Source organism: Elaeis guineensis, chromosome 11 (assembly GCF_000442705.2).
Source record: "Elaeis guineensis isolate ETL-2024a chromosome 11, EG11, whole genome shotgun sequence".
In the NCBI taxonomy this organism is placed as follows: domain Eukaryota; kingdom Viridiplantae; phylum Streptophyta; class Magnoliopsida; order Arecales; family Arecaceae; genus Elaeis; species Elaeis guineensis.
In genome coordinates, this window is record NC_026003.2 from 100525531 (window position 1) to 100537810 (window position 12280).

At 41.3% G+C, this 12280-nt stretch overlaps 2 protein-coding genes across 2 annotated transcripts; both read right to left on the reverse strand.

Moving 5' to 3' along the window:
* Positions 1-387: 387 nt before the first annotated feature.
* Positions 388-10388, reverse strand: LOC105034117 (cyclin-dependent kinases regulatory subunit 1). The gene is given in 5 exon segments (XM_073245934.1): positions 388-809; positions 950-999; positions 1002-1009; positions 1124-1211; positions 10273-10388. Coding segments are annotated over 4 exon segments (276 nt in total). The 5' UTR covers positions 1177-1211; positions 10273-10388; the 3' UTR covers positions 388-644.
* On the reverse strand, positions 9377-10410 carry LOC140852557 (cyclin-dependent kinases regulatory subunit 1). The gene is made up of 4 exons (XM_073245933.1): positions 10273-10410; positions 10098-10185; positions 9913-9973; positions 9377-9771 (listed from the first exon to the last, which is right to left on the reverse strand). The coding sequence occupies exons 2-4, from the start codon at positions 10148-10150 to the stop codon at positions 9607-9609; spliced, it is 279 nt and encodes a 92-aa protein (XP_073102034.1). The 5' UTR covers positions 10151-10185; positions 10273-10410; the 3' UTR covers positions 9377-9606.
* Positions 10411-12280: the final 1870 nt, after the last annotated feature.

Below are 12280 nucleotides of genomic sequence, written 5' to 3' on the forward strand. Positions count from 1 at the left end.
TCAACACAAATCCAAACCAGACCCAACCCCAGAAAGCTTTCAGAACAACTGATCTATTCAACAGAGGGCGTGATTCAGAGATCCCTTTCATTCACTGACTTCATGAGGAGATTGATCTAAACTGGTTCACATAATCCCAGCTAGGTTCTTGTGATACAGGACATATACCAACGCTCCCGATCACTAAAACACTTCTTTTTCCAAAAAAAAAAAACAATTATAGAAGCATTTCTCGAAGCTTCCTTCACATGAAATCCTTTTCACGCCTGTTTCTTTCTAGACATCTGACTGATTATTTTTCACGAGAAACACCATCATCGTTATCCTCCATAGAATTAAATTTTCAGGGGAAAAAAAAAAAAAACTTAACTTTAAAGTTCCACCAAATAATAAAAATAGGAAAATCGACATATTTTAAATGGAAAACAACCATGTAACATTTTTGCTTCGCAAGCAGGGCAGTCCCGAGTTACGGACATCCATAGTCACGGACAGCCACTGTGGCGGTCACAGAGATTAACATTTCCACAAACAGAAGACGAGCAACGGAAGGGAAGAAATGAGATGGAAAGTGGAGGAGGAATAGATCCTAAGGAAAAGGAGGAGCGATCCGAGGAAGGGGAGGGGATGAGGCGACTTGGTCTTCACTTGGGTATCATCTGGGCGGCGGCGGCGGTGGCGGCCTGGTTCTCCTGCTGCTGCTGGTAGTTGAGGGGCCTCCGGAAGAGCATGATGTGCGGCTCCGGGCGGTGGATCGCGTAGTGCACCCAACCCCGGCTCTGCTGCACGCCGATCGCTCGCCACTCGTTCTGATCGATTCCACCCACAAAACCAACCATTGGCAAGATCAGTGCCACTTGATCCATCTCTTCCAACAGATTTCGGAAAAAAAAAAAGGGGGAAAAAACAAAAGAATCCAACAATCGGGTGGGGATTGGATTTGGATTACCTCGGAGAGGAGGCGGTTCTTGGGGAGCAACTTCGCCACTTCAGGAGGAGAACCACGTGCCTGCGATCAAAGAACGGCATGGATCGAGAAGATTAGGAGAAAGAAATGGATCTCTGGAACCTCTGGGGTTTAGTGGTACTAGAAAGAAGAGATAAAGGAGGAGATCGGGGGGACCTGTATTCATAGGTATCGTCGAAGTACTTCTCCGAATACTGGATTTGGCCCATTTCTCCTTTCCTCTCTTCTCCTCGATCAAATCTCTCTGGAAAAATTAAGAAAAAAAAACGAGAAATCAAATCGAATCCATCGTTCTTCAATCAAAATCAAAATAAGAAAGTAAAAAAAATGGAATTAAGAACAGGAAGGAGGCGCCCAAACCCTAGAGCGAGGGACGGAAACAGGCGTTTCAGAGAGCCGAGTGAGGGAGAGAAAGGAACCGCGCCTTCTAACGGGAGTAGGGCTCGGATTTTTTCCTCATCTGTGAATAGGGATGGGATATTTAAGGGCTGTGATTTGACGTTGAGGGGTACGTGGGTGGCCGATTTCGGGGGAAAAAAATAGCAAGCGGCATTTTGAAATTTGAAGTCATGTTACCGTGGCGACTCCGCTAACGGTAAACAATTCGTTGGGCGGATGAGTGCTACAGCTTCACCCAACTCTAAATCGAATGGTTTAGGTTGAGCCATAAGAACCATACCCTAATACATCCCCAATAACTTGAATCCATATTGGACCTAAACTCAGAACTCCGAGTGGATGGATCTGATTTGGGTCCATACTGTAGACCTGAAGTAGATTTGGGTTCATGTGTAGGTCCAATTAGAAAGTTCAACTCAAATAAATCTACTTAAAGAAATAATCAAACAGGATGTGCATTGGAATAATCATAATTTTCTATTTCTCTACTTGTAGGCGTTGCACATATGGAATACTAGAGTTGAGGCCAAAATCCTGTCTGATGGTGGCTTGATGATCTGGAGATGGAGAGGATGCTAGTCAGTCGGCTGTAATAAAAGTTGGAGCATAATCTATTATAAAGAATCGTGAATCTGCATACAAAAAGAAAAAAACTCATCAATTTACTCCAATCGGATTCTCATATGCTTAAATCAAATAGGATATTAGGAACAACAAGAGAAAAAAAAGATTAGGGTGGGTGTAAAACAATCTATGTCTCTCTTTTTCTCTAGTATATCAGGGCTCAGGGCTCTTGAGCCCTTTTTATACATGAATAGATCCTATCTCATCAGAGTAAAAACTCTTTAGACTCCACATTTTAGTAAGAAACTACTTTCTATCAATTCAGGAATAAGGATCCCATTCAAATTGGTCTCTCAGTGACTTAGGCTTCTTTATATAGAATGGTCTACAGGGTAGGGTGGTCCAGATAGCCTGGTCTTGTTTGTTGGTCGGCTGGTCTGGTTGGCCTTCTTCTAGTTCTAGTTGATTTGGTTTGGGTCAGCATGCTTCGAGTAGCATGTTTTGGTCAGCCTACAAGAGACTAGCCCCTCCGACCTTACAAGTCCTTTGACCCCATTTATATAAAGAAAGGAGCGTGAATCCATTATAACTGGAGAAAGAAAGCAAGGGATGAGGCATAACTACCCATCCTTTATAAGCCACAACCTCCTTTATGTAGATTCCATTAATTATGGAGTTGTAACTATCCAGAATTCAAATTTATCTAAAATTACTTACAACATATCAATCTTTGATAGGCAAGTTGGACATAGTTCGTATCACTTGCCACCCACTTCTTGAGCATGAGTTGTTTTCTCTAGCTTGGATGAAGAAAATAGATTAGTCAATTATAAGCGATCGAATGTGCAACCTCGACTGTTCCAAGCCATTGAACTCTTTTTGTTTTGATGGCTGTAGAGTTGGCTTATGTATTGAGAGTCATTTTGGTCGGCTCTACGATTTGTATGAGGTCGGCTCATCGACCTATGTGAAGTCACTCGTCAACCTGTTATAGGTTGGCCCTTGCTCTTGCAAGAGATTAGATTATCTTGTCAAGACAAATCTAGATCCTCTCGATGTATAAAAATTTAATCAAAAGTCAACTAATACAATTGTGCAAAGAGGTGTTGGAGATCGGCTCGTTGAGGTTGTTGTCCTTTAAGATTGACTTGAGAGATGATATGGCTTGAGATCAGCTATAAATAGGGGTGTGCATGAATTCATTTGGATCAATTTAGGATCTATCTTCAAATCGAATCAACTTGATTCGGTTTCCTAAAATGGAAATAAAAGCCGAACCGACCACATAGAAAAATCGATTCAAACCGATTCGACAAATTGGTTTAGTTCGGTTTGGTTTACCGAGTTGCGAGCAATTGGACTTCTATCAAATAGACAGCTTATGAAATAGACTAAATAGATTACTATCTATTTTAAGTTCTAGAGAAAGTCATTGTGCACCGTGTGTAGTGCAATAAAAATAACATGGAGTGCACCATCCAACTATCCTGAAACACGTAACCATCACTTTCTAACGCACATTTAATAGTGCATTTAATGTCTAGAGTTCTATTTTTTCATTTAAAATTTTAAATAATAAAAATATCCCTTCTATTCTAAAAAAATTATGATATTTTATGACCATATTATGACATCCTGCGATCAACTTATGACTTTCTGTACATAGAAAATCATAATTTTTTTTTCAAAAGCCATAAAAAGGGAAGGACATTTTCATCATTGAAAATTTTATAAATTTTCAATGATGAAAATGTCCCTCTCTTTCTTATGATATTGTGTGGCAAATTATGAATAAAAAGTTATAATTTGATTGCAGAATGTCATAATATTATCACAGGATATCATAATTTTTCAAAAAAGCGGAATATTTTCATCACTCAAAATTTCAAATGAGAAAACAAAACTATAGGCATTAAATGCGCGTTGGAAAATGATGATTACGTAGCCCAATCAGATAGAATGGTGTATTTTTTCTACACCGCATGTGGTGTATAAAAAATTACTCTAAGTTCTAACCATGCTAAATAGACAGCTTATGAGATGAGCTAATAGACATCTTATGGATGGGCTAGATGGGTTAAATGAAATAAAATTACAATCTCCTTTGAAAAAATAGATTGTTTATATATATATAGTTATTAGGTATTTCAAAATTTAAATGAAAACCACACCCTATTTTTTTATTTCAAAATTTTTAAATCAAAATCGAACCAAATATAAAATTTCGATCCAACCAAACTGAAGTTAGCGGTTCAGATTAGTTTTGTCATTAGATCGGTTTCGTTGCACACCTCTAGCCTTTGTTTGCCTAGTTTTGCCTCTATAACTATTTTTTTTTTGCATCTATTCCTCTAGTCCATTATTGCATACTCATGATTATTAATAAATCTAGTACCTCCCAATCTATTTTTACTACTTTGGATGAAATCAATGCGTCAACTGACTCTATTGCATGCAAAACCACAAAATATGTCAAACTTGATGACCGAGATAAAAATCCAAGCAGGAACAATAAAACAATGGCAAGTAGACCAGACTACAATATATCTTATAGGCCTCAAATAGGTATATGCATCTATAATATGTATAAATTAATTATTTGTAATCCAATCATCTTGAATGATTTGGAATGCCAAGATCTAGCTTCCACGGCTCACAACCTCTCTAGATCCCAAGCCCTGAGCTATCTAGGTATGAAGGTGGCTTCCATCGTATACAAAAGTCCTAGCTTAAGCTAAGCTGAGGTGACAACTATAAGGCCAACTGTAAAACAATGGATCCGACGGGTTCCCCAAAGGCCCCCTATCAAAATTTGCATGGCTTGGCTCAAATGCCAAATCACCAAATTACAGACAAAAATGTTCGACGAGTCTCCCAAGAGACTATCGATAAGGTCGTATTGAGCACCACAAGTGAAGACAAACTTCTTAAAAAGCCACCAATCCATTACCAGCTAAGAGCTTATAAAGATCTAGTCAAGACTAAGCTCAGATGAGAGGAAATATGCCCAACTTGATCAACCAGGTGCTAACTATTTAAAAAATCCAATTAATAAAAAATTTCGAAGAGCTAAACAATCCACCTTTTCAAGCACCAAGATGAAGAACTGAAGATCTGAAAGGCCAATAAAACCTATCTTTTCAAGGAGGGAAACCAAGCATCAAGATAAAGTGTCGAAGCCTCGAGGGCTACATAACCCATCTTCTCAAGTGAGGAGAATCAGGCAAAAGGATAAAGAGCCAAGCTCCAAACAAATGATCAAAGATCCAGATCCCAAATGATCCATTTTTTCAGAAAAAGAGATCAGGTGCCGGGATGACAAGCCAAGCTCTAACCAAACATTTGAAGGGCAACATAATCCATCTCTTCAGAAGAGGGAACAAGGCATAAAGATCGAAAGCTGAACTATGAACAACAGTAGAAGCCCAGCAAGCCAAACAACCCACCTCTTCAGGCAAGGGAATAAGGCATGGGGATGAGGAGTGACCTCAACATCAACAGGACGATAAGCCCAATGAGGTATGAGCAAAACCAGCAAGCTCAACCTCAAGGGCCACGAGCAAAACTAGCTAATAAATGAGGGGCAAGCACCTCGTAGCTTAGGGTGTGCAGTAAAATCGATCCAAATTGCTAATTTCAATTTTATTTGATTAGATTTTTTTAGATTCAGTTTGATTTTAATTTAAAAATTTTAAAAATCAAATAAGAAGGCTCGATTTTAGTTTAAATTTTGAAAAATTCATTTAGACTGATCCGATCTATACACACACACAAATAAATAATAAATCATAAGCTGCCTATTTTCTCAAGCTTGTAGTTCTATCTATTGAGCTCATCCATAAGCTATCTATTCAGCTCATCCATAAACTGCCTATTTAGTATGGTTAGAACTTAAAATAACTCATTAAGCCTATTTATAAGCTATCCATTTAACAGAAACAAAGAGATCATAACTAGAGTTGGAACTAGGGCGGACCGGGTCCTACCCTGCCTGAGTCTGATCCGAAATAATTTTTCGGACTTCAAGTCGGGCTTAGGCCCGATTTTTTTGAAAAAATACAAACCCGAGCCCGCCCAAGCTTGGGCCCAAGATCGGCCCAAACCCAATTGGGCCGGCCCGCATCCAAACCCGAATCAAGCATGATTGGTGCTTGTTGCGGGGAATCGAGGAAGGGAGGGGATTAGCGGGGGAGGGGGTGGTCGAAGGCGAGGGAGAGGAGGGGGAGCAGAGGAGGGGAGGTCTGCGAGGATTCCTCCGTGAGACCCTCCAGCCTTGAGACGAAGATCATGTTCGTCCAGCTCCTGACGTCGAATTCTGAGACGAGATCCAAGACAAACCATCTCTACAGTCGACGGTTAGAGGAGCCCCCACTTCATTGCATCAGCACCATCTGCGGCGATGGAGCACGGTGAGTGAAGGAGCTCGCAGGTCAGCACAATGCCAAGTTCTCGCCCTCACCCCTGGCTTCGCCTTCTATTGCTCGACCCCAAACCTCTCTCCACCACCACTTCCCCATCCCGAGATGGATAGCTTCCTCACCAACCGACTACCGAGGCAGCAGCGCTTCCCAACGGCTTCGTCGAGAGCTCCTGTGATTTGCTGGCGCCCCACACCACAACCATCGATGCTAACTACAAAGTGCCGCTGATCGTTCTCAAATGTCCCAACGAGCTATAAAACTGGTCACTGCCACCCCTCGCTGTGGAGATATCCTAGTTCGCCGGCATTGGAGTGGGGGCCGGAGAGAATTCCAAAATTTGCCCCAATTTTTTGTTGGAGAGGGACATCCAAGTAGCATGGGGCCAAGCCGAACTTTGGCCTGACTTTGGGCCAAAGATCTGCCGAGTCCGGCTCGAAAGCAAAATGGACCTTATTTTTTTGGTCCGATCCCATCTGAATAGTTTCAAGCCGAGTCTGAAGTTTGACCCGACAGGCTTCGAACCGACTCGAGCCCACTTCCACCCTAGCCATAACCTAATAAATTGAACTGAACTAATTTTTTTTGGATTGGTTTGAAATGATTTTTTTTTTATATGGACAGTTCGATTAAGATTTCGATTTTATAAGACCAACTCAAATCGATTTGGATTGAATATCAATCCTAAATCGATCCGAACTAAACCATACACACTCTTAACCATAGGCTCCATCCTTGCCATAAGAATTTGAATGATCGAAACCACTGACAAGTTCTCATCTACTAAATGCTAAATAGCACCTTGCTGAACCAATAGAAAATTGTTATTAGAGCTTTTAGAAACCAACTAGCTACAAGCACATGATCTCATTCTTGTGGGTGTCAATTTGTCATAAGGGCGAGCCATGGCCAACCAAATTGGTGTAGGAATATTAATGGCACGTATAATCTACAAGGTTTACTTAAGAGGGGGAAGCATTTAGAATTTTTTATGGATAGTCAGGAATCCAAATAAAATGGTGATTCAGTTTGCACTTGATCCCTCGCATATAAAGCTGCATCAAATGCTTCCCTCAGTAGCTCTCTTGGTCACCAATGCTTCCCTCAGTAACTCTCTTGGTCACCGGGATCATTGGCTGGTTCCTGATCTTTGCAACCCTTTCATCTTGCTCATTAGCGTCCCCTGCGGCGAGGTGTTCTGAAACCATATCTTGCACTTCTGAAGGTCTTCGTTAACCAGCAGATTTGGGAACAAAAAACCTATCTACCAAATATAAAAAGAAGGCTCTTATTGACTTCACAATCTGGGACGGGGACGATGCTAACTTGAACCACTATCAACATTTATTTTTATATTCAAATTTATTTACATAAAAATTTAAATATTTAATTAAGACTCATATTCATATGTATATTCATCCAAAAAAAAAATAGATATGCATATGAATAATTATCTGATCTATATTAAAATATTTAATTTTTAAAAAAATATATAATTATATTAATATAATATTAATTTCATTACTATCTATTAAATGATATATTTGATTTTATGATCATAAAACTTAGCTATCCAACTTAAATCCATATTTGTATCTATAATTTTACCATCTAGTTTATATCTAGAGCTATCAATTTGAGTTGGACCCATCAGATTGACCCACTCCGTCATATAAATGGAGCAGATTGAATCCATATTTTAACAACTCATTCAGAAGCGGATTAAATGACCCATCCTGTTTGAATTGACGGGTCGAGATGGATCGGAGTAAACTGGTCCGTCTTTTTTTTTTTTTAGTATTGAAATTACCGACCTCCATCTATTAAAAAAAAAATTATCCAACCCTCAAATCTGAGAAAGAGAGGAGACATTGAGAGACTACCACTGCCGCATTCGAACGCCGTCGGCCCGTCGCCCAATTTCGTTCATCCGACGATGGCAAGCTCCTTCGAACCTCCGTGCTCCTCGATGCCTGCATAGTGGCACTCACCCCCCCCCTTCCTTACCCCACTCCCCAACGAGTGTGTTCTGAGCCCCGCAAGCCGCGAACTCCTCCGCGCTCCTCGACACCCGTATTTCAATGCATTCTGGATCCCCGTGAGCCGCAAACTCCTCCACACTCCTCGACACCCGCATTTCAATGCCCCCCACCACCCTGGCACCCCCTCTCCCTGCCTTGATGCCCGCATCCCGACCCCTGCGAGCTCCTTCACACTCTCCAATGCTCATATCCTGACCCCTCTCCTCCCCTACTCCCCATCGAGCTCCTCCCGACGCCGCAATCCCATCCCCCCACTCTCCCCCCTTCCCCTGCTCCCCCACGAGGTCCTCTGCCTCGGCATTCGCACCTCGATCCCTGCAACTTCTCCTGCAACCGCACACACCCATCCTCTACTCGACATCCACCCCATCCACTGCCCCCTACCCAGATGCCCACACCCCATCCCACCCTCTATGCCCCTTTCCCATAATGCTCCCCACATGCCACGACCGCTGCACTCACATCCCCCCCCCTCCCCTCCCACGTAGGCTCCCTTTATAATTTTTTTTAAAAAATTTTTTTGATGAATTAACCATTTAACCCACGATCCATGATAGATCGAATCGAGTTGAAATCTTTCCAACCCACCGATTAAACTGCCAGTCCATCCCACCCCATTTAGAGATGAATTGATGTAGATCAAGATAAGTCGGAGCAAATTGATCCTCGACTGCTCTATTTGTATCCATATCCATTTAAAATAAATATACACATAAATTTTTATATTTAATTAATATTATATTAATTTAATAAAATAAATATAAATATATAAATATCTGATCCAATTTTAATTTTATTTTTAAAATATTAAAAAAAATTAATAAAATATTATAGTAGAATTTCTGAAAGCCTCAAGTCCTTTTCACGTCTATTTCTTTTATTTTTTTCACGATAAATGCCATCATCATCCATAGAATTAAATTCTCACAAAAAAAACAACTTAATTGTGACGTCTGCCAAGTAATAAAAATAGGAAAATCGACATATTTTAAATGGAAACCAAGCATGTAGTATTTTTGCTTCACAAGCAACAAGGCAGTCCCGAGTTACGGACATCACAGTCAGTCCACTGTGGCAGTCACAGAGATTAACATTTCCACAAACATAAGACGAGCAACGGAAGGGAAGAAACCATATGGAAGATAGGAGGAGGAATAAATCCTAAGGAAAAGGAGGAGCGATCCGAGGAAGGGGAGGGGATGAGGCAACTTGGTCTTCACTTGTGTATCATCTGGGTGGCGGCGGCGGCGGTGGCCTGGTTCTCCTGCTGCTGCTGGTAGTTGAGGGGCCTCCGGAAGAGCATGATGTGCGGCTCCGGGCGGTGGATCGCGTAGTGCACCCAACCCCGGCTCTGCTGCACCCCAATCGCTCGCCACTCGTTCTGATCGATCGATTCCACCAACAAAACCAACCATTGGCAAGATCAGTACCGCTTGATCCATCTCTGCCAATAGATTCCGAAGAAAAAAGGGAAAAAGATAAAAGAATCCTACGATCGGGGTGGAGATTAGATTTGGATTACCTCGGAGAGGAGGCGGTTCTTGGGAAGCAACTTCGCCACTTCAGGAGGGAGAACCACGTGCCTGGGATCAAAGAACGGCATGGATCGAGAAGATTAGGAGAAAGAAATGGATCTTTTGGGACCTCTAGGGTTTTCCTGGTACTACAATGAAGAGATAAAGGAGGAGATCGGGGTGAAGAGAGGACCTGTATTCATAGGTATCGTCGAAGTACTTCTCCGAATACTGGATCTGGCCCATTTCTCCCTTCCTCTTTTCTCCTCGATCAAATCTCTCTGAAAAAAAGAAGCAAAAAGCGAGAAATCAGATCGAAACCATCGTTCTTCAATCAAAGTCATCGAAATTAAAAAAAGTGGAATTACCAGCACGAAAGGAGGCGCCCAAACCCTAGAGCGAGAGACGGAAGCTAGCGTCTCAGAGAGACGAGGGGGAGAGTAGAGGAACCGCTTCGGTAGTGGGGCTCGGGGTTTTCCCTGGTCTGTGATAGGGATGGGATATTTAAGGGCTGTGATTTGACGTTGAGGGGCCCTGTTTTGGGAAAAAAAAAATAGCGAGCGGCATTTTGAAATTTGAAGTCTCGAAGCGGAGTGGCCAGGTTACAGTGTACCTGCTACACACGGAGACTTCTCTGCTAACGGTAAATTATTAATTGGTCGGATGGGTCTGCTACAATGTGACTCCAATTCAAATCGAATGGACTTGGTTGAACCATATAACCATATTATAATTCATCCCAAAGAACTTGAACCCATATTGGACCTACACTGAGATCTCTTAGGTTTCATTGATTACTGAGAATTATATCATTAATAACTGACCGATCTAAAATTATCCAAGCTTGAAATATTTATCAATGAAATATAAAATAATTTTTTAAAAAATAAATCTGAATAATAATTATTTGATGGATAATTATATAAAATTTATTGACTCAAATTTAGAAAAAATACAGAAACATCTCCTCAAATTTAATTCAATTTTATTTTTTTTTTTATTTTAAAAAGTATTAAACTGACTCTTCTAGTTATCGATATATTTTAATATACTCCAGTCATTTATTTTCGGTGATAGAATAATATCACATGACCGTCACATGATACCATTTTTTATAAAATAATAAAAATATCCTTATCTCCATCTCTTCCCTCTTCCTTCTCTCCGATTGATCCTCTCTTTCTCCATCATCAGCATTCTTTTTTTCTCTTATGCTTTCTCCTCGCCCCTTCTTTCTCATCTATTTTTCCTCCTTCATGATGGCTTCCTCCATCTCCATTTCATCCATTATTGATGATACCTCTTCTCCCTCCACTCCTTCTCACACACTTCTCCTTCTCCTCCTCCTCCTCCTCCAAACTTACCTATGAGGTCTTCCTCTTCATGGTGGCTCCTTCCAGCTCAACCATTCTTTATTGGTGACCTATCCATCCCCCTCCTCCCTTTCATCCTTGTCGATTTTCTTCCTCCTCCTCCTCATCCTCCAAGTCACCTATGAACTATCCCTCTTCCCTTCCCTTCTCCTAACTCATTTCTCCTTCTCATTCTCTTCCTCTTCAAGCCCAATGAACCATCCCTCTCCTTCTCCTCTCTCCTCCTCCCATCCATGACCATCCCCCCTTCCTCCTCCACCCTTCTCCTCCTCCTCCTTCAATCCCACTCATAAAGCCTTCAATGCCGTTCTTTTCCTCTACATCGACCTCCATGACTCACTCACCTCCTTCGTAGTGGCTTCCTCTATCTTCACCTCTTTCTCACAGTGATCCCTTCTATTTAAGCAAGAGTATTTCGTCCATTGAGAGAAAGCTAATATCGTTAATTGCTAAGTGAATGATTGAATTATATTAGAATATAAGAAGAATCAGTTTGATATTTTTTTAAAGTACAAGGAGTGCGGGTGAAATTAGATTGAAGTCGAGAAGGTATTTCTAAATTTTTTTTTAAATTTTAAAAAAATACTTAATATAAAGTCAAGTAAAATAGGGCTGGAGTTGGATTCGAACCGATCTGAGGGCGGACCAACTTTCGGCCAGGCTTCAGACTAAGTCTACAACAATTCAGGCTAGACTTGGGCTTAAAAAAGAGTCCGTTTGTCTTTTGGGCCGGCTCAGACATACCTTTAGCCGACTTAGGCCCAATCAAACTGAAATATCTGGTCCATATTATTATCTTTCCATCTTCTATTTTTCCTCATTGTCACCATTCCAGTATGATCCACAATGATAGGAGAAAAGCCGGCGGCACGGAGGTGGGTGGAGATGGAGACTCAGGGGGCGGAGAGAAGAATGGAGTCCGAGAGAGGTGGCTCGAAGGCGGCGGAGATGGGGGACTCTGGGATGGAGAGGAGGATGGAGTCTAGGAGGGAGGCTGCTTGGA

Excerpts from the sequence above, each read along its gene's own strand:
- LOC140852557 (XM_073245933.1), bottom strand. The coding sequence starts at position 10,150 with ATGGGCCAGATCCAGTATTCGGAGAAGTACTTCGACGATACCTATGAA. Across the intron at positions 9,974-10,097 it reads GACGATACCTATGAATACAG|GCACGTGGTTCTCCCTCCTG; the intron begins GTCCTCTCTTCA and ends CTTTGATCCCAG. Across the intron at positions 9,772-9,912 it reads AGAACCGCCTCCTCTCCGAG|AACGAGTGGCGAGCGATTGG; the intron begins GTAATCCAAATC and ends TCGATCGATCAG.